We start from the raw sequence: 23,714 nt of genomic DNA on the forward strand, positions 1-23,714 counted from the left end.
TATAGAAAATTCTGCTTTCGAGAAAATAAGGTAAACTCTTCTTTCAACTCATATTTAAAATAACTATCTATTTAAATTACTAAATATATCGTATTTCTTTTGTTGTTTGTTTTCATAACTATTTTTTTTGCTTCAATTTTCAATACAAAAAACTCCTAGAATGTTGATGGAACAAAGTTTTATCAGAAATAAAAAGAATAACATACTTCTATCTACAAAGGGTTTACGAAGAGAGAGAGAGAGAGAGAGAGAGCAGGGAGAAGTAGCCATTCAAAGAACTAAGACTGAAAGGTTAAATTAATGATAAATTCATTATTGGCATTGGAAACTGAGGTGGGATGGACAAGGCAGATCGCAACAGCAGCAGCAACAATAGGAAATCTCTATAATTCTGCCACTTTCTTGGTATTAGAACAGTTGAAAAAATGTGCACAAAAGTACAATTTGAGAACAGAAGTACACCAAAGATGGAGAAATAATGTATTACATATGTAATATGTCTAACCCATGTCAGTTACAATGATGATTGCTATGTAAACTAGAACTAATACCAAATAAGAGCACAGGCAACAATAATGGGAAGTTAAAACGTTTGTGAAAGCCAAAATATTGAAGAGCCACTCTGTCCATCTGTGTCCAGTACCTGGCTAAACAGTTGTTACATTGCTCTAGTTTCATGCTGCTAGGTGAATGAAGAGTGGTCAGCTGATAATGCTAATAAAGCTGAAGAAGTGAATATACCATGGGTAGAAGATGTGAATTCTAATGATTCAAACAGAGGCCTGCCTTGAGGACACTAAAACAGAAAGGCTTTTTTGAGAGTGCTGACTATTTATTCACCATTATTGGAAGTCATAGGGCCCTACTTAAAACATAACATTCCACACCACACATAATTCACAATGATCCTGTACTCATTAAGGACTTATTAAGGACAGGTTCAAACTACATGAGAAAATACCTGCAGCAAATCTGAACATGCAAACACTAAGAGTTGATAGTCTAAAAGCCAATCCAGAGAGCAATAATTAACTGTACTAATGAGTTGAAAAAAAAACAAAACACCCCATCAGAAAGAGTGACCCTAAAATCCTTGCGAGTGTTAAAATTTGTACACCAAGTTAGTACACCAAGCTGTAGACCAAGCTAGTATAAATTTTCTTTGTGTTTCACATACATGCACATTTATGTGTTTCATTTTTGTATTTCATTTTCAGCTTGTAGTAAATGTTATATTGCAATATCTAGGTGATGTGTAAGCTAGTCATTATTAAGTACTTCATATATTCATCACACACACACACACACACAGATATATGCAAATGTCTGTCAGTATGTGTATATATAAAGACACACACTAAATCAAATTTCAAATACACAAATGTACATACATATACATGCATTCATACAGACACAAACCCATGTGGCATATACATAGATGTCAATGGATGTATGTATGGGCATACACATACAAAATAAATCAGGTATACATGCAGCTCACATTACCCATAAACACATGGGACATCTAGATCAGTATATATATATATATATATATATGTACACAGGAAGGTGCAGACACATATACACACACATTAACATGCATGCCTGCATTACATACTTGCACACATACATACATACATCATATAAAAAATATTTTTCTTTGATTCCCACCCTCCCAATAATCTTATTAAAATGTTATGTTTCATTTTTTATATTTTAATTTTCGAAAATCATAATTTCATTTCAGAAATATCCATGAGTTATGGATAAAAATTCTGACAGGTTTAATAAATAAATAAAAGTAATAATAATAAATGTAGAAACATCATCAAACTTCTTATATCTATAAGTCAGTAAGTGTGTGTGTGTGTGTGTGTGTGTGTGTGTGTGTGTGCGCGTGTGTGTGTGCGTGCATACATACATGCAAATAGAAGTCTGCATGTCTTTAACTTAATATATATATATATATATATATATATATATATATATATATATATATACATGTCCCAGTAGAGAAATTTGTATGCATGTTTTGTATATATGTATGTTTAAGAGATCACTCCCTGAAGGTTGAACTGTCTGAAGCCTGAAGCCCCTGCCAGAACCATCACTGAATAAAGGAAGTCTAAAGGATCCACACAAAAACAGCAATGGAAGAAGCAAAAGATGGCCAAATTTTTACATTAACAGTAAAGGAGAACGACTATACGTTATGAGAAGAGACAGTCTTTGAAACAGTGTCATAAAGCACTGACATCAATCTGTGTGACTTTATGATAATGGTTTAAGCCACCTCTCTCCCACATTTGGTAAAGTTAAGCACAGAAATTGCTGTCTGGTTAAAAAAGTTCACTTCCCTAACACTTGGCTTTGAGTTTAGTTCTACTGCGCTATAGCATGAGCAGGCACCTTTTACTATGGTAGAAGACAAAGTATACAGATGTCTTTTATAATAGTGCCAAACTGTCCCAAGCCTTGGGAGTGGATTTGGAAGATCGTAACTGAAAGAAGCCTGCTTTTATGTGTGCATGTGTGTATACATATATGTATGTACATGTGTGTGAGTGAATGTCTTGTTTTGACAGCAAGTGTCAGTTGTAAATGAGTACCACTGCCTTACAAGCAGTGCCATTCATTTCCAATTTTCTCTGAAAAAAGGTTCTGCCATTGAGAAATACTACCTTGCTTTGAAACAAGATAGGATGAGTGACTGGAAGGACATGCAAATGTAGAAAATCTGCCTTAATAAACTCTGTCCAAACCATGCAAGCATGGAAAAGATGTCAAAATATTAAGAGGATGTTAAAATGAATATATTATACGAAGGCGCATTGCTCAGTAGTTAGGGTAATCAGCTCATGATCATAAGGCCGTGAGTTCAATTCCCAGCAGTGCATTGTATTCTTGTGCAAGACACTTTATTTCATGTTGCGCCATTCCACTCAGCTGACAAAAATGAGTTGTACTGGTAATTCAAAGGTCTGACCTTGTCACATTCTTTGTCATGCTGAATCTCCCTGAGAACTACATGAAGGGAATGTGTCTGTGGAGTGCTCACCCACTTGCACATTAACTTCATGGGCAGGCAGTTCTGTTAATCAGATCAACTGGAACCCTTATCATCGTAACCGATGGAGTCTTTTTTCTAAATCATACGGCATGCCTGGCCTTATGGTTTAAAAGTTTGCTTCACAACCACATCATCTTAGGTTCATTCTCACTGTGGTCCACTTGTCTTCTACTGCTATTGCCTTGGGTTGATCAAAAACTTGTAAGTGAAAATGGTAGGCAGAAGCTGTATGGAAGCATAGCTTACACACACAAACACACTCGCAAGCAAAAAGACCAGATGCACATAAACATACATTTTTAAATATAGTTCATAGATGAGATCCAAATATTCTCTGTATAGAATATACTTAGTAGTGCTCAAGAGTTTTAAACTAGAGCGGGTATAGAAGTAAATGTAGGGATAAACAAATTAGACAGATCAACATATAAAGTACATGAAATGCAAAAAAATGCATATGTGTATACATATGAAAAGGTCTAACTTACACAGAGTACAAATGACATTTGTACTCTATGTAAGTTGGACCTTTTTATATATATACACATATACATTTTTTTTTTGCATTTCATGTACTTTATATATTGATCTGTCTAATTCGTTTATCCTTACATTTACATATTTAAATATGAACATTGACGAAAGCGTGAATGAATGCCACAGTGTGATAAGCTCTTGATGAGAAAACTCTGAGACCTTGCTTCAATTCCCAGATGTAGCTATTTCACTTCACTTCAACACATTTAGATCCTTATAATTTTGGGGGAAAGAAGTGAACATCACATCGTGTCTTCTTTCCCCCACCACTAATGTCACAGTGGAAAAATATCTAACTCTTTAACAGACATTTGTGACAGAATGGGTGGAAGGATGAAATACTACAAATAAACAAATTATTTATAAGGCATAAATATATTCTACTCACCCCACACCTATCCCACAGTGTAAAAGCATTGAAAGACACACACACTGGAAACAACTGAGTGTTGTAATGTCTCTATGGATCATTGTAGGTGTCCATGAAAGAAGAGCCACTGCTCATAGCTCAAGCCCATTCCCCTCCTCCTCCTCTTTTCTACCATAACCAACACCATACACACATATATGCAGTGTATAGTATACACACATATATGCAGTGTATAGTATACACATACACACACACACAGAGGCACCAAAGGCTAGCTTTAAAGAAAAAAAAAGAAGCAAACTGAAAACAACAAAAGAAACAAAGGGTAGAATAATAATTTTAAAAAAAAATTAAATATTAAAAAAAATATTTGTTAGTAGATTAAGGTAAAAAAAAAAAGGGTGAATTAGTAACTTGTAGCAACTAGTACATGGGGAGGAATAAGTTTGAAGAACTGAAAGTAGTTCAAAGAAAGCTTGATGGCAAAAAAAATGCTGTGACATTAGCAAAAAGGTAAAAGACATCCCAGTCAACATCTGTAGATAGTAGAACGGAAGAAGAGTGGCTCATGCAGATAGCTATATAAAGTAACACCCACTCACGTAAACAAAACATCTGTAAGGGTCACACCCAGTCACGTAAATATCTGTAAGAGTAATTACCCAGTTATGTAAACAACTGGAAAAGCAACAGCACTCATGTAAACATTAGTATATCTAGCTAGGTAGCAACTATTTCAAAGTATTATATAAACATTTCTAACAACTGTAGCATCATCAACTGTAACAGGCAGCTTCACAGGGCACCAGCTGTGACAGTTAAATAAACAGCCACACATGGCAGTATATCATATGTAAATGTAACCAGCCACATTTTCACGTTGGATTGTTGCTGTAATGTAATAAGCTACACAGAAGGATGTTAACTAACAGCAATACAATTAACTTCAACTGTAATAGTCATTAACAGCTATTTTAACAATCATAACTGATAATGAGTGTTGCTGCAACAGTTACATGTAACATTAGCCTGCTACTGTAACAACAATATGTGGCCGTAGATATTACAGTACAAGCAATAGATGACAGTAGGTGTATGTGACTAGCAACGCTATGGAAACAGCAGCTAGTTAACAGCTGCCTAGCTGTAATAGTCACACACCTGTATCAACATTTACAAGAATCAGTAGGACACAAATGTAACAGCCAAGCTACATATAACATCAACTAGAACAAGATACACTGTAACTGCTTCAATTGCACACAGAAAACTAGTATAGTAACATATACACATACATCTATAAGAACATTTATAACTTACTTTGCTAATCACATTTGTTACAGTCATATGAAACTATATTTTGGAATAGCAGCGACAGTAACACACATTACTTAATACAAAGGAATACACACTGATGTATACAGATTCACACACACACACATTACAGAAATATTAACATAAGGTAGCATTTGGAACTATAACAATGACACATACACAATGTCTTGAAGAGTAACAGACATGTAACATCAGCACTCGAAACAACCTTACAACACTTAGAACAGGAATAGCCACAGATGACAACACTCAAACAGTAACAATCTTATGTTACATGATAACAAAACAGCAAGAGCCACAGGTAACAAAGATGAAAACAGTTAACAGCCACATGTAACAGCATCTAAAACTGTGACAAGCATTCAGTGTCTACCTACAAAGGATCAAAGAGTAAGAAGTGAAGTTTATCATGAACTTTTCTCATTAAAATAAACAAATTAGATAAACAACGAGATAAATAAAAAGTAAATGTGATAAGGCAATGAGGGGAAAAAAAAAGTGGTTAGAAAATGTGAATTGAAGGACTCACCTGAGACTGGACATTAGCCCCAACCGATGTCTCGTTGCCCTGGTAACTATCACCGTTTAAATTCATATAGATGCTCTGTTGTTGACCTCCTAGTTGTGCTTGCGAAGATGCCACCATATTATAACCTGAAACCCCTGAAAAAAAAGTAAGACGACTCAGTTCTTTATATAAGATGGTGGGGAGGTGATGACATGAAACCAGTTACTGATGGAGTGTCATAGATTGACGTGGGACTGTGAGTCTGGGAGGTCAAAAGGTATGAAACAAGATAAATGTTAAAACAATTTTCTGACAGTTAGGTTTAGAAGATGCTTTATGGAGACAACTGCATGTTCACACTAAGCAAATTTTACACCTCACAAACTAACGAGGGAGCCTCTATGTAGTTGCTGGGTCAACAAGAACCAGGAGCCAAATTTCCTGCAAATCTCACTGTTGGAGATATTGCGTTGTAGAACATTCATGTATATGTGCACTTCATTCCAACTTTTTAACTCAGAAATCAAAAGTATGCATTATACACAAGAACTAAAAAGTTACCCAGCTTTCTTTTCTTTTCTTTTTTTTTTTCTTTTTTTAGAGGAGCTAATTTTATAGAGAGCTGTACAGATGGACTGCATCAAGGTGCAAGATCAATCTGTAAACTAACTGTTTTATTAGTTCACAGTGCTGAGTCAAGATCAAATAGTTTGATAAGTGTGAGGGGTTGAGAGGAAAAAAACCCCCAAAAAGGCATCCAGATTCAAGCCAGGTGTATAGGAGAGATTGTATTTTCAAATGCTTAATACCAAAAAACCAGAATTCCAGCATGTCAACACTTCCTAGCCCCAGCAATTAGAGAGGGAGGGAAGGAGAGAGAGGGAGGGTGCATGTGAGTGTGTGTGTGAGAGAGATCTTTATATGTTCAGAGGATATTATAACTAGTGAAAACAAAATAGGATCTCCCCAATACCTATTTGTTCTTTCAGTGAATGCACTAACAATAACCCAACAGTACTGAGAGTTTCTCAAAGTTGAAACGAAGAGTATCCATCTGATACTAGGACCACAGAGCAAATGAGAAAGTAAATGTTTTAGAATGTAGAAAAAAATAAACCTTTGAATTCATGCAAAGATTCCTCACGCACAACAATAACTATTTCACAAACACACATTGGATTCTTCAGATACTGACAAATTCTTATGCTTTCAAGCAAACATTAGTTCCACATTCTTTTAAAGCATAGATGGATGAGAAGACATTTTTTGTCTTTCTCTAGGACCCAGGTGGCATACGCAAAACACTTCCAATGTGTTTTAAACAATTCCAGCATTATATTTAGCTACATTGTTCACAACGATACACACAATTTCAACATACTAATGATAAAGCAGGAAAGTTTTAATGTATAAAACAAAAGATCTTATGTCCAACACAAAGTATTTATAGCATACCACAAGGCCTTAATAAAAAAAAAAGGGAAGTATTATCTATGAGTCCGGATGTAAGCAATATGGGAAAACATAGTAATCTGAGCCATATCAGTGTATCTATGTATAAGACTACCAATAAGGCACCTGTAACACTTCTGTATGATTTTCTATGTTCAGCATTGTCATAGGGAAGCTGGAGACACTTTATTGGCCTTCTCCTACATAGAGATGGACAAGATCAAATTGTATTCCCTTTCAACGAAAGCTAGTCTAGTTTAGATTTGGGAGAACTTGATAGACAAAATATTGTGCTGAATCATAAAACAATCTGAGAAATCTGCAGGTAAATCTGTCTATCTGATTTGAAACGAACCAAGAACTTTATCAGCTTTATCAATTTTTACAAATATTTGTTTTCATCGGCTCAAATTCCATAAAGCATACACACACACACATCACAAAAAAAAAAAACAAAAAAGAAAAAGTTGGGAAATTCAATCTTTTCAAGAACTTAAACTCTTTCAGGTAATTTTGGTTGCTGTATTTCTTTAAAGTACACAAAAGAAAAACACAACATTTTTGAAATAGTCTATCTGTGATTGTAGAAATACAATCTAAATTTGAAATAAAATTAAAAAAAATTTAGTTTAGTAAAAAAATCGACACAGTAAAGAGAGCATACATTTCCAGCAAGGTTTCTCATTCTTATAAAGAAGCAAATAGCCAATGAAAATTGGATATAAAGTGTTAACTGTTATCCACATTGATCCTTATTGTCAGTCTAGCTTTCTTGAGACCCTGAATGGATAGGGACTACATTGTAATTGAACTAGTTATGAATAGCAGTAAGATTTTCCTGAAATACCCACACATCATGCAAAATATGGAGGCATACATTGCATAACATATCCTTGGTGTCAATAGTCAATATGTAGTTCGAAAGACTTTGATTATAGGACTGAGGTCAGGTTTCGGTACATTATACACAACTTACACACATACATATAAATGCACATATATTTTTATGTACATACACACAGGTACCTATATACATGCATATAAATATATACACATGTATACACACACACATATATATGGTAGTCTTCATTTTGTTTTCATCTTCCAGATCCGCTCATAAGGCTTTGGTTGGCCTGGGGCTATAGAAAACACTTACCCAAGGTGCCACATAGTGGGATTGAACCCAAAACCATGTGGTTGGGAAGCAAACTTCTTAACATGCAGCCACACTTGCACTTGCACTTATATAACATGTCAGTATCATGCACTCACACATACAAAGTATATAGATATCTAAATGCATATAATTATATTATAAATATATACACACATTCATATATATATAAACCTTGCTGGAAATGTATGCTCTCTTTATATATACACACACACACACACATACACACACAAATATGCATATATACATCTACATATATATGTATACACACACATATTTATATATTACTTATTCTTCAATATTCAATATTCCTCCTTTATTTTTCCTTTCATACAAAGTACATAACACACACACACACTGAAGAAGCATGGCTTGATGTAAAACATGAGCCTTGCCCAAACCTTTTTAGCTCTGGCAACAAAAGCTATGCCATATATTAAGACATTTCTTACATAAAGAATTGATTTTCGACTTATACTTTTCAATATATTAAGCAAAACTGTAGATACACACAAACTATAAGCACTGCATCTCCTACTCTTGATTGCTTTCCCTATCTCTTTCTCCTTCCTCTCCCACTGACTTTTATATTTATCCATGTTTCTGTATACCTCCAGCTTTACATCTCTTCTGCAAGCTAAATAATGAGGTTGAGCTCATCTTGGCCAAATAAATAGCTTTCATGGATACTGTGTAGACAAGGCCAAATTGAACTGAAATAGCACTAACAGTCAATATAACATCACATGGAAGTATGTCGTGAGCAAGGTGCATGGTGAACTCTTTAATTTCAAAACCCCAAAAGTGCACTTGGAAGGAGGAAGGAAAGCTTGGACATCCTGGTCTCACATTTAACGATCGCACTTAGTAAAATAGAAAAATGCAACAACCCCTTTAATATTGATGTCTGTATATTTATTGCAAGTGTGTGCGAACACTATATACAATATCTATGCTGCAATACTCTGCATGCACATATGAATGTGTACATGTGCGTGTTTATGTATATTTTCTATTCCTTGCGTGTTTCAGTCGCTAGACAACGGCCATGTGGAGCACCACTTTGAGGAATGTTTAGTTGAATGAATTAGCCCCACTATTTGTTTTTTTGTTTTGTTTTTGTTTTTAAATCTTGGTACTTATTCTACCATTTTCTTTTGCTGAACTGCTAAGTTGTCAAGCAGTGATGGGGGGGGGGGGCAAACAAAGACACACACATATCTTTAAGGTAATTCAGTTAATAAAACCAGTTTACATATTTCTTTTGCTTTTTCTTTTTTATAACTGTCATTTTACTTGTAACTACACCTTTTCTGTTTTAAAACCCATAAAAAATTAATTTTGAGTGGTTTTGGGGGTGCAAGAATGGATTAATTATATTTTAGTTAACTTCAATGGGGAAATATTTTCATGAAAAAAAAAAAAATGAATAAATGGTATTTGAGAAAATAGTTTGGTCATAGGCCAGAGCATGCTGGGATAGAGAAAGAACACTTGTCAGGGAACTAGCTGGAATGGTTGTGTATGCCAATAATTTAAATGGTGCTAAATGATGGAATTGTGTTTTTTCTGTGGGTTTCTATGAGTTTTCCTTCAACTGACAAAAATACCACATGTCAGCACAACTTCATGTGATCTCTAGAGAGTTTTACTGTCCTAAAGTTGCAGTTCTGTAGAACTTACACCCAACTGAAGCTATTGTTCTTTAATATCTGGTAAGTCCTGATCAAGAAGGCCTATGATCTCAAACAAAAAAATAAGGTGATTACTTTATATAGGAAGCCATGGGGTTAAATTGTAAGAACCAACAACTTTCGTAATAATATTTTGCAGACGAGAAAAATATCTTCTATTCTTTAAATAGGATGAAGATTCGTGAAACTTGCAAAATTAAATGTCATGAAGGGAATATGAACTTATAGCCCAAGAGCCAATTGTCTATCCACCTAGCCATTTCACTTCATTATTTAAAAAAAAAAGATTATATTCAATGGCAACATTGGCATCATTATCATTATCCATAATATTAATAATGATAACAATAACAACAGCAACAACAACAATAGCAAAACACTAATGACAATGACAAAACTGAGTAAGCTTCATTCCATTTGGTTCATTAAAATTCATTTCACTTAAATGAACATCCTTAGAGATCAACTTTAGAGACAGATATTTTTCAAAAATGAAAATTCCCCACCATTAAAATGCATTAAAATGAAATATAAAGTAATTTTTTTAAAAATATACAATTAAATATATTTAAAAAGAAACTCAAAAACCTAACAAACATTAAATATATTTAACCAAAAAATAATCAACTAGCATTAAAAAAAAAAAATGAAAAACAACTACCAAGCAACAATATTATTTTAGAATAGAATGACTCACCATTTTTTAATATTAGATTACTGATATTCTTCACACAAGATAACAATGAGATGTGCATTATATACTATACTAGCAGTCATACTGAAGAATTTAGATAATTTCTTGATAAACTAAGAAAAGATGTTATAATCAAGATGCTTCTTCATATACTATTGCAGCCTGGAAATCATTATCTCTTGATGTTTGACGACATTATGAAGCCTTGCTCTCTCTCTCTCTCTCTCTTTCTCCCACCACCTTCCTTTCAACTAGTTACATAATTTATCTTGCAAGAATTCAGTTAGCTTGTCAACATTTCGACACTTCACAAATATGTTATTTAATCTAGCAGTATATTGCAGAATTGGTAGCTAGTCATTATATTGATGGCATCTAGCAAAATACTTTTATTACTATTTACTGCTGTAATTGCTTGCTTTATTGCTGACTAACAAAGATGTGGTCAACACCAATGCCATTCTCTGTCAAATAGGAATACGACAGCAGAGCAAAACAGAGCAAACCTGCACCGAGCACTAATTAACTGACTGTGGCTGTTTAACCCAAGGTTGGACAGGTCTGCAATCAATTAGAAGAAAGAAGAATGGTATGAAACACATACAAAAACAAAGGTTCATATTAGCAGCCATATAGTTTAACCCTTTAGCATTTAAATGGGCCAGATCTGGTCCAAGTATTCTACCAGTTTTATGCTCAAACTGGTCAGATCTGGCATCTCACACATGCCCTACAATCCTTTCTAAAAATAGACAATCATTCATAAAAATCTCAAAGCTATGAAAATAATGCATGATTAATTCAAAACAATATGAATGAACAAGTATTATGTTTGATAGAATAATCTGAATGCTAAATGGTTAAGAGGACCCAACTGAATATGCAGTGATTAAGCATCAGAAAAATATAGCATAGCCAAGAGCCAGAGATATTGTCTACCTGAATACTATTGCGCTTGATATTTCTGAAGCTGTTGCTGCTGCCACACTGTAACAAATATTATTTTCACAAGAATCGGTTATTTCACACTAGACTGCTGTTTTAGGTTCAATATATTTTCAGAAGAATTATTGTTGTAACCTTCACACCTCACATGGCAATCAGCAGTTTTAATTCAGAAGAGATTTCTTTCACAGTTTCTAGAACAGCGCTTTCATTTATCACAATCTGTTTCGTTCAAATATATTTTGACTTTTCAAATAGTCTTCAAATCTAATTTAATTTTTTTTATCACTTTTTACTTCCAGCAGAAATGCTGCATAATTATTTTAACTATTTTAGTCATTAAGGTTTTTAAAAATTTCTACTCAAGACAAAACCACCAGAGAATATTATTTTTAATTACTCATTTCTTACTAAATAAGTTATTTGGTTACAAGAAAGAAAAAAAATCTTTTAAAATTCTCAACTAAAATTGTATGTTCTGCAAAGTATTAAATTCTTAAGCTTTTTTTCTTCTTTTTATTTTTTTTTTTAAGTCTCACTAGAGATTTAATAACTATTTCATATACATAACAGTAATTTTATTGTTCAAAGTTTTATGGTTAAAACCTGTATGAACAGGAGTCGATTTTACAAAATAATGTCTTAAATTGTAACTGTAGTAACAACTGCTTGCCCTCTTAGAGGTATCTGCTTATTGTACAACATTATCTACAGGTATAACATCATTATTGTAAATGATACTCACTAGCATATAAGATCTACTTCTAACTCCTTTAAATGTTGTTACAACATATATATGCACAGCTTTAGAAATAAAGAGAAATCATTTAATTCAACTAGAGTAGCTAAGTACAGATCAATGTTAATTCGATGAATACAAACTATGATCTACACAGCGACATTATAACAAGAACTTCTTACATGGGAAACAAGAGAGAATGTAGATTATGTTCTGCTGAAATATACTGCATTTTCTTAGATAGCAAAACAAATTACTTAAGCTAAAACAGGAATGCTTTTTTTGTATCACAAACATAAAATCTGAAAGTCATTTAAATTCTTTAAATGCAATTCTACAAAGGTAAAATAGAGTACATTCTTTCAGTTAACTTATGTTATTATATAAACAAAATAACTCATCAAATAACTATATCCTCACCATTATATATATATATATATATATATATATATATATATTGTCTCATAATACATTTTAACTTCATATGCCTTTAGAGAATGGTCCAATCAAACATTCGAATTTTTAAATTATTTAACCCATCATTTCTTTTAAAATTTTAACCTTGTGATTCTATTAACTCTGATGAGAGAAATATAGAATACTGCTATGGTTGGAGTTAGCTCGCCCATAGCAACCTATATCTTTTCGAAATGGCCATAAAACTTTATACATGTTCCAGACCCCTTATGAATCAGTTTACATCTGCTTCATCATCCTTTTCATTCGGACCTCACAAATGCGTTTATAGACTTACACAATTTTTTATATATTTACATTTATGAATGTTTATGTGTTTGTAAATTTAGGCCTCACCGAGGCAATGACTAGTGACCGAGACCTTTGGAAATATGCTGTGCTTGAGAAGACCCAGCAAGCCAAGTGAGACCATAACCCGTGGCTTATGCCAGGGGTGTAACCAGCCCACTTATGTGTACCATTCCTTCATTGGACACTAAACTCTGCTTGTGAAGACCTGTTGAGGTAAGTGAAACCAAAATCAAATTCGATGACTGGCATCCATGCCAGTGGAGTGCTAAGAGCATCATCCGAGGGTGATCATTGCCAGAGCAGCTGACTGGGTTCCATGCCGGTGGCACATAAAAAGCACCATTCAAGTATGATCATTACCAGCGTTGCCTTATTGGCACTTGTGCCGGTGGCACGTGAAAAAATATTCAAACGAGGTCGTTGCCAGTGCCACTGGACTAGCTCCTGTGCAGGTGGCACGTAAAAACACCATTTGAGCGGAGCCACTGCCAGTACCGCCTGACTAGCCCTCATGCAGGTGGCACGTAAAAGCACCCACTACACTCTCAGAGTGGTTGGCGTTAGGAAGGGCATGCAGTAGAAACTCTGCCAGATCAGATTGGAGCCTGGGGCAGCCATCTGGTTCGCCAGTCCTCAGTTAAATTGTCCAACACATGCCAGCATGGAAAAGACGTTAAACGATGATGATGATGACGAGATATATATATATATATATATATGCTGGTAGATATAAGTAGATAAGTTTTCTATATATATGTAAGTGTGTGTGTGTAGGAGTAAGTACTGTCCACCTTTTTCATCTACTACCAAATTTCTAAGCTATTTATCATCATTAACTTGAAATTTTCTTTGATCTACAATAGTTAAGATGTCCAGCTTTACTTTTCCTTAGATACTCTGACTATAGTTGTTATCACTCTTTTCTTTCTTTCCTTATTACACTGATAAAATATAAATAATAAATTCCTTTGCTTAACTACTATATATAGAATGTTCCAAATTTACACAGTTCTCATTTAGCTCTGCCTACCAAGTAAAGTTGGTTGATATCAGTGGATTAAATTAGCATTTTCTTCTGAAGACCTGGCATCTCAAGGTGATAATGTGGTCATCTATGTAATGATTATTGCACAATATACTACTATCCACTAGTGAAACACATGTAAAGATTAATTTGTGATGTTATAATAAAGTGTTTAACTAAGTCTCCTGCTAAATTCTGCTCTCAGATATACATTCTGTAAATTATATTTAATATTTGATTGGAAGTTGGATATACATGGATTTATATGAAGTGCTAAGAATTGGTTAACTGTTATGCTATCTAAATATCTACACACACATACACACATATATGTATGTGTGTGTGTATATGTATGATTGTTTGTATAGACAGATAGATAGAAATGCTTACCATTCCAAAAGCTACCAATTAAATTGAAGTACACGCAAAATAGTGATAACAGGATCTTCAAGTTGTACTAAGATTTCTTTGATATGGGACCAAATTAACAAGCTATCATATGAAGGAAATCATTAGTTTAGGGAGGGGTTATTATACCCCCCAAATTATTTTATTCTATTCTGTCCTTTTAAATTTTTTTGTGATTTAAAAAAATAAACTTGCAAGTGCAACAGCTGGAACCGCTTTCATGAATGTTCTATTAATCCTTTCTACTAAAGCACAAGGCCTGGAATTTGGATAGGGAGCCTAGTCAATTATGTTGATCCCAGTACACAATTGGTATTTATTTCATCAACTCCAAAAGGATGAAAAGTAAAGTTGGCCTTGGTGGAATTTGAACTCAGAACGTAAAGAAGGACAAAATGCCGCTAAGCATTTTGCCTGGCTTGCTAATGATTCTGACAACTTGCCGCCTTCTGATGTTCTATTAATGCAATATATAAATTTATTCAATATGAAAATATTTATTTTCAAATAATAAATGAAGAAAAGAAAATCTACCGCCACTGTTTGGTAACCCCCCCCCCCCACAAAAAAACTTGGAACACTTCTAAGCCACTTTTAACTCTTTTGTCACCAACCTGTCTGTGACTGTTCTGTTTCTCTAATACAAAACTTCATTTCAAGAGTTCACATCTAAACCAAAATCTTCCAACTTAATATGTTAGACTGTTATTTTGCTAACATTAATGTGGTAATGAAAATATTTAGTTGTTTTTGTAAATATTTTGCAATGAATAATAATTTTCAAAATTAATTAAAACCTATAGATAATCTATTTTATTTGAAATAGGGTCATAAAAGAATTATACCCGTCCACCAACCTGATTGAAACTGACTTTAATACTTCAATACAAAACTTCTTTTTTTTGTATGTGTTCATAATTAAATTTAAATCTTCCATTAACATGTAATATATGAACCTTTTCTTCCAAATACCAGCCCAGTTTAATCTATTAAATAATGAAAGATTATTTCTTCTAATAAATATTTCAATAAATCCCTTTGAAATTCTTGATTATTTTCAAAATTAATCAGAAGAAATAGGTAATGTATTTTGTTGAAATATGGTCACAGAAGGGTTAAAAGATTTAATTATGGAGCTGTCACGAATTGTTACAGAATGAAAATATTCAAACTAATAACACTGAAAAACCCTGTCTGCAACTGAGACAGAACTTATCCATTTTACAACTGGGCCAGAACATGGTGGTTTGAAAAATAGCAAGAACTGTTTGAATTTTCTGACATTAATTGAAATTCAGCTAAAATTTACAAATAACCAATTTGCTCAGAACACATTTATTCCCATCAGATACAGAAATTAAAAGGAATTAGGACTATAAGGAGCTGGAAAAAAAGAAAAAGAAGACATCAAGCTAGAAATTAGATGGAATTCTTTAGAGAAATATTAAAATACAAAGTGCTTTACAAGTTGAGCCTGTCTCGCTAAAAGGACAAAATGACTGTGCTAGTACCATGATAAAGTAGCTAAGGAACAAACAACATATTCCTAACCAATCACAGAAAGCTAACTTCAAAAATAATAAATTAAAACTTCTCTAAGATGTAAGAGTAATTAAAATTAAGTTCCTACATATGAATATATATGTGTATTTTATTCAAACTAAATGTTTTTTAGACTTGACATTTGTATTGAGTTCCTTGTCAGTTATTGTTACTTAGTGTTTTCAAGAATTATTATACACGCATACATTTTTTCAATATAGTTCTTGTTAATGTTCTAGTACCAGGTTTCCTGCTGATGGAGACAAGTGTTTTTTCAACTACAGTTCAAAACACAAATGACACTTCCCCCAGCTATAATGGTGGAGTATCATTTGTGATTTAATTTTTGAAGTCTGGTTGAAAAAAAATAATCATCTTTGTCAGCAGGTATCTCATGTACCAGAAAATTAACAATAATTCTTATAAAAAGAAATGTTAATCTACCTTCTTAATGTTGAGTACTCACTGTACCCACAAGTGTGTGTATGTATGTGTGTGTACACATACATACATAACAAAAATATGTATGTATATAGCTAATATCTTTTTGTCAGCAATATTAAGTGACTGTGAAAGATCACATGGCAAATGATACCTAGCCTGTCCTTCAATTCCAAACTAGCTTTAATGTACTTAAAATATATTTCTTTTTAACACAGCACAATTCTGAATGATTAGCAGCAGGTTTTGATAGTCATTCCTTTCCAAAAAGGAGAACAATACTAGCAAGGTAAAATGGTTCTATACAATGTTATCAGTATTTCTTACCCTGTCCTCCCTACAATATTTATTCTGTAAATAATTAAAAAAAAAAAAAAAAGTCAAGAAGATGATGCAAAAATGAATATACTATATTAATTACAAGAAAAATTAGAGCTTGTTCTGAATAAGAAGTTAAATGCTATGAAGATGTCCACATCATTTCTAACTATAAATAGTTGTTGGTTAATGTGAAGAGATGGGCTCTGGTCAGTGGTAGATGTCAAACAAAAGGTTTTAGTGAACCTTCCATATATAAATACAATGACGTTTGTCTACAGACAACCTTTGGCAATCTAAAAAGAGAGCTTCTATGCAGTTGCTTCCCCCAATAGAAATAGAAAAATTACATCAAATCACACTATTCCTTAAAAAAAAAAGTTGGGCACATCTAATTCTAGATATGCAAATAGACAAACTTGATCATGGCTAGAACATCTTTAAGCATGTGTTTGTTTATTTAGAGATAAACAACAATAGTAAACTGCTTTTGTTCCCAGTCATAGATGGAACATGGATACATAAGAGAATAATTCTACTGCATAACAGATGCTGGTTTCATCCTTATTAAGTGAAGCCCTCATCAATTTAAATCAACTTCCCTGTTAAAAAAAAACATGCACCCACAAAACTTTGAATAATGTGGTGCAGAGTCAACATTTTATTAAATACTTATACAACTCCAACTAAATGTATTGAGTGCTACATTCTTTAATTTGTTCATGCATTCATATAACTGCTCCACTCATGTTTTTTTTATTTTTAAGATAATAGAGTATAATTTGAGCTTCAGCCTTGAGAATATCGATGTAGATTTGATAAACAACATGAAAAAATTAAAATTCAAAGGTGCAGGAGTGGCTGTGTGGTAAGGAGTTTGTTAACCAACCACATGGTTCTGGGTTCAGTCCCACTGCGTGGCACCTTGGGCGAGTGTCTTCTACTATAGCCTCAGGCCGACCAAAGCCTTGTGAGTAGATTTCGTAGATGGAAACTGAAAGAAGCCTGTCATGTATGTGTGTGTGTGTGTTTGTGTGTCCGTGTTTGTCCCCCCGCCATCGCTTGACAACCAATGCTGGTGTGTTTACGTCCCCGTAACCTAGCGGTTCGGCAAAAGAGACCGATAGAATAAGTGCTAGGCTTACAAAGAATAAGTCTTGGGGTTGATTTGCTCGACTAAAGGCTGTGCTCCAGCATGGCCGCATGAAACAAGTAACAGAATCCTTCTAGCTCCTTTCTAGACACTTGAAACATTTACATGACAAACATCAAATGATCACCAAAAGTACACATTCTTGTTAATAAGACAAAAAACACAGGAAACAAAACACATCCTTGCAGTACAACAAGAAAGCCAACCTTTCTCTTCAAGCTATTGGCCACTAAGTACCTGGAAATACCAGCCAATGCCTTGCTGGCTTATGCACAATTGCTGCAGGGTATATAACCTGGCAGCCGTGCTTATCACACAATCTCACATGTAACTTCATGCTACCAAATTGTTTACTTTTCCAAATGATATACCCAGCAGAATGCCAACTAACTGATGCCAACATGGAGCAAGTAATGAAAGAACTGATGTTACTAGATAGTTAAAACACCCATTGTGATCTGAACTGACCATGGAAAGCCTAAATATTCTAACCTTGAAACCGTTTAAAATTTCTTTTAAAATTTCTCTCCATTCTGATGATGCTGCCATGTTTTGTACCCAAGAAATTTTATGTGGAGCCAATTCAACTGGCTATTAAACACACACATACACCAAACAAGGGTTCTTCCTTAGCATGAAATGAAGCCTGGAACCACTGTGTGTTACACAACAACTTATAATTAGAAAAAGAAAAAAAACTAAACAAAGACCCTATTTTTTGTGACACCAAGTGTAACTTTCATGACTAGCCCTTGTGTATGTAACAGCCAATGTGTGTATCTCTACAATGGAATATATCAACATGTAGAAGGCACACAAATAGTAGTAGATATCTTCATTATCAAACAATACAGAATGGATTAAGGAGCTGAATTTGTGTATGAGTGGAGAAACAAGAATGAAAGCATGAGCTACTGTAGAGATAATACTTTAGACAAAAAAAAAAACAAAACAAAAAAAAACACACATCTCTACATGGTTTCTTAATCTGCTAAAAATAGCACTAATCTCCCTCAAATCACACTTTACAAAAAGACACTTTGGATAATGTCCTGGAAGAGACAGTATGCTTTTGATTATATAGGTTTGTCTGATTAGGGTTGTCCAAGGGCTAAACAACAACACTGAACTATGAGAAACAAAAAAAAGAAAGCGACAAAAAAAAAAATAAAATAAAGCAAAAAGTCAATATCGAGATGTCACATGCAGAAGAAACTAGTAAACACAGACACTGACCTTGTGCTGCACCGCCATCGTGACCTGATACTGCTTGCTGTGCTGCTGCAGCTGCTGCTGTTTTAGCTGCATATAAATTTGCTTCTTCCTGCGCTTTACCAATATTTTTTTTATACCGAATTCGTTTATTTCCAAACCAGTTCGATACCTGCAGCGAAAAGATTTGAGAAATCTTAGGGGCAAAGGTGCAGACAAGTTTAACACAGAGCAAACACAATAAATTATTCATCAAAGGATATTTTGAACACTCTGAATCATTAAAGACACAAACACAACACAATACAAGGTATAGAACAGAAGAAACCCAGTCACAGGCATTGTATTTGGTATTTATTGTTTTAACAAATATTTCGTGTAAAAAAAAAATTTAAAAACCCCCAAAATTCTCAAATTAATCATAGTTATTTAACAGCTGTTTCTTTTGGCTTTGTGCTTCCTAATTCAGCTCAGTATACACTTTTGATCAAAGGCATCAAGACAATGCTCATCATATCTTTGTTCAAAATATAATGTCTCCAGGATTACATTTTCAGAATGAATGTCTCCTCTTCATTTAATTGACTAACACCCTTTCCCTCTTCGGTTGCATTTGTGCCAATATTAGACAACATTAATATCTAATTCAATTTTTGTTTTTCTAATCAGTTAGTCAGATGATGACAGCAGTGTCCATGACCCCTGTAGGTTCTTCCAAACTGATGAGGGTGATGCGGTTGATATCCAACTCGAACATCAGCAAAGAGCAAACTGAAAGTCTGATCCAAAGGCCTGTAACAGAATAAACCCTGTTAAAGGTAACAACAACCATGTGGCAGAACAAAAACCTGCTAGATTGAAGGATGAATTGACAATTAAATGATATAACACAAATTCACACAAAAACATATATATGAGAAACATATTTCATTTGCTGAAATTGAACAGATCATGCTTGTATGCATTGGATGAGCATTATGCTGCATAATTTGCATCTTAATTCCATTGACAAACAAAGGCAACTATTATGAACAAATATGCCAGACATAATTTTCCTTTCTTTTTATACCCGCTTATTTAAAAAAAATTTTTTTTACCAAATACGTATGTAACAATACTGTGACTAATATCTGAAGGTATATAACCATGAACCAATTAATGAAAAGGTTAAATAGTTTACATAAGTCATTCATAGAATGATGAATAACAACAATACATAAAAAAAAAAAAAAAAACCATGCAAAACAAAATGTGTGTTTTATTTTTGTTTTGCCAAACAGAAAACAATTTTGTGTTAAAATAGCTTTACAATGATTTTGGAATTCACAGAAAGAATTATACATAGAAATGATGTAATGATCAAAGTTACAAATTATTGACAACAATAAAAACTATCAAACATAAATTTTTAAAAAAATCCAACATACTTTCAAGCAATAAAATAAAATGTAAAATGACTGTTACATTCTGATACTGCAATTTCACCTACTTAAACAAATAAACTAAACAGTATATAATGCATTTAATTTCGTTTTTTTTTTTCTTTTTCTTTGTGTAAAATAGATCAAGAGACTTTGTAGTAGCTGAAATTTCACTATGTCTAGAAGTTAGAAAATTTAAAGACAAAAGCAAATTAATAAAATTAGCAAAAAGAAAAACGAAAAATGAATTTTAGATTTTGTAAGTGATCATGTAAAACATTTCAAATGAGCCATATAAAAATTGCAGAAAATATTTTTAGTTGTAATTTTGTGTGTGTGTGTATGAGGTTATATCATGCTGAAGAGATTTCTATAAAGAATGAAATGCAGTAATATACATGATTATCACTTGACTAGAAATTTTAAGGAATTTGTAGTAAGTAATGAATGAAAGAATGAATAAATAAATAAATAAATATGTGAGTTCTCTACATCTTTTTCCTAATAATTTCTTAATTTCAAATCCAAATTCCCAATCCTGCCAAACATTATGAAGAAATGATTATCTCCCTTGTAATTGCTTCTTAGGGGAAAATATGCATGCGTGTGTGTGAGTGTGTGTATTCAAAGTTGAGACCTCTCTGAAACTCCTTTGAGTTTCTCATTCTGTTCTCACAGCAACTTACAATGAGGCCTTTTTTTTTTTCTCTTTCACATTATACATACATCTTTGCAGATCTTCCCAGACTAAGATTACGTGTGTATATATGTGTGTGTGTGTATGCATACTCACACACAGTTTCTTTTTCCCCCTTTCACACTTTTTCTCTCCCTATATCAACACAAAATGAATCTACGGTTATACATGGGTAAACAAATGTAATGTTAAGTGAAGTGTAGATTCCAAATGTTTAGGTTTCAGACTTAGTCAGCAGAAAATGAAAGCTACCATGATGCTTTATGAGTGAAATATTTCAAACCAAGTATGTATGTCTATAAATACATACATATGTATACACACACACATGCATACAGAGAAACATTTACACACACACACACCTTCTGTTTATCTGCAGAAATATAGTTTATATTTGTCCATGTAATTATGATCTCATTATTGTGTCCATTCACACATCTCCATTGATATAAATTCATTCATAGGTTGTTTTTTTCCCTTATAAGTCGATCATTTTCTATTTATCAATTATTCTTCAGGCAGTTATTGTTTACACTGCCCCTTCAGTCTAGGATAATAATAATAATAATAATAATAATAATAAATGCCCTGATGCAGTACTAGACTGTGGCATGCCCTGATATAGTACCTGACTGGAAGTGCTATCATGTACATTGTTTAGTCTTGGTATAAAAGATGGGCCACAGCAAATATTCTGCTCAATACCACAGACTTGCTTGTCAGCTGCTTGACCTTAACCATTTGAGTATGTCCCTTAGTGGCTGACAATATGTGCATCTCTGATCATGAGCAGAAGTAGTGGGGGAAGCATCATAGCCAAGTGTCGAGAGGAATTTTTTGGGGTTTGGATAATTCACCTCTGGAAACATGGGTGTTTCGTTCAACATCTTTAAACAACTCTTATTCAGGGACCTTTTGAGCGGGATGGGCTACTCGACCTGAAGAAAATTCTAACCAGGCCCCACCTGCAAAATCATGCACTGTTTATCTTCATATGAGATCACCATGGCATGCACATATGGTTGTGATGCATGTGCCTGGTGTACCCTTATTCGATGGGTATACTGGGTTTCGTATATTTTACCCCAGTGTCAATTTGATGGCATGCACAGCTCTCTCACTCAATAATAATAATAATAATGACAGAACATGCTCAGAAAACAGCTTTATTGGGGACAGCGAGGATCTTGAGATTGGTACTTGGGTGTTAAGTATTATAGAAAGAGACTCTGTGAGACTTTTAACAACAGGTTGCTGTCTGCTCTCACAGAATTAACTGGAGTAAATGAAATTGAGAGTTCTGAGTAGTGAAATGAAAATAATAATAATCCTTTTTACTATAGGCACAAGGCCTGAAATTTTGGGGGAGTGGGCTAGTTGGTTACATCGACTCTAGTGCTCTACATCAATGCCGGAAGGATGAAAGGCAACATCAACCTTGGCAGAGTTCGAACTCAAAACACAAAGATAGACAAAAAGCCACCAAGCATTTTGCCTTGTGAGTTAACAATTCTGCCAGCTTGCTGCCTTAGATACTACTACTACTACTACTACTACTACTACTACCAACAACAACAACAACAACAACAACAACAACAACAACAACAACAACAACAACAACAACAACAACAACAGCAGCAGCAGCAACAACAACAACAACCACAACAACAACAACAACAACAAAAATAACAATTTTGGGATACAGTGACAATAGAATTGGATAGAATGTTGAATACTAATCAGAATTATGAGCTCTTTACCAGTATATGTTGCAAAAAGAACCAACACCACAATAGCATAACTAACTAACATACCAAGAAGCATTGCAACAATGGAGGTGAAGCTAGACTTCTACATCATTGATGCTGTAGTTGTTGCTAGCCCTGCGCCACTGCCAACCCACCCCACTCACTCTGATCCAACAGACCACTGATCAAAGGCGCCTCAAACAGTAACCATCTTGAATTGTCTTTGTTTCTTAAGATGTCATCATAATCGACACCATTATCACCTCATTGTCTCATTTCTATATACTCACATATATGAAAGAGATCAGCTCTGATAGAGCAGATAGATCTATAATCACAAAGGTCTTCCAGCTCTCTTTCTCTCTCAATGCTACATTTCTTCAGGAATAGTTACTTCTTGAAATGAGTATCCGCATGCTGCTTCTTCGTATCATTTCTCCTCCTTTACTATTTTACATTTATTT

General features: G+C 33.8%; 1 protein-coding gene across 9 annotated transcripts in view; it reads right to left on the reverse strand.

The window, feature by feature from the left end:
* LOC106874257 (pre-B-cell leukemia transcription factor 1) overlaps nucleotides 1-23,714 on the reverse strand; it is a 465,063-nt gene that overhangs the window by 103,551 nt on the left and 337,798 nt on the right. For 6 of the 9 annotated variants that reach the window (XM_052972380.1, XM_052972384.1, XM_052972377.1 and 3 more), the window contains exons 6-7: nucleotides 19,409-19,556; nucleotides 5,842-5,975 (exon numbers count right to left, since the gene is read on the reverse strand). In XM_052972380.1, the coding sequence (XP_052828340.1) occupies nucleotides 5,842-5,975; nucleotides 19,409-19,556 (282 nt within the window). Of the gene's footprint in view, nucleotides 1-4,579; nucleotides 4,624-5,841; nucleotides 5,976-19,408; nucleotides 19,557-23,714 lie in introns of all 9 variants that reach the window. The other 3 variants (XM_052972405.1, XM_052972396.1, XM_052972374.1) reach the window with 2 other exon arrangements.

The sequence above is a fragment of the Octopus bimaculoides genome, chromosome 1 (genome assembly GCF_001194135.2).
Source record: "Octopus bimaculoides isolate UCB-OBI-ISO-001 chromosome 1, ASM119413v2, whole genome shotgun sequence".
NCBI lineage: Eukaryota > Metazoa > Mollusca > Cephalopoda > Octopoda > Octopodidae > Octopus > Octopus bimaculoides.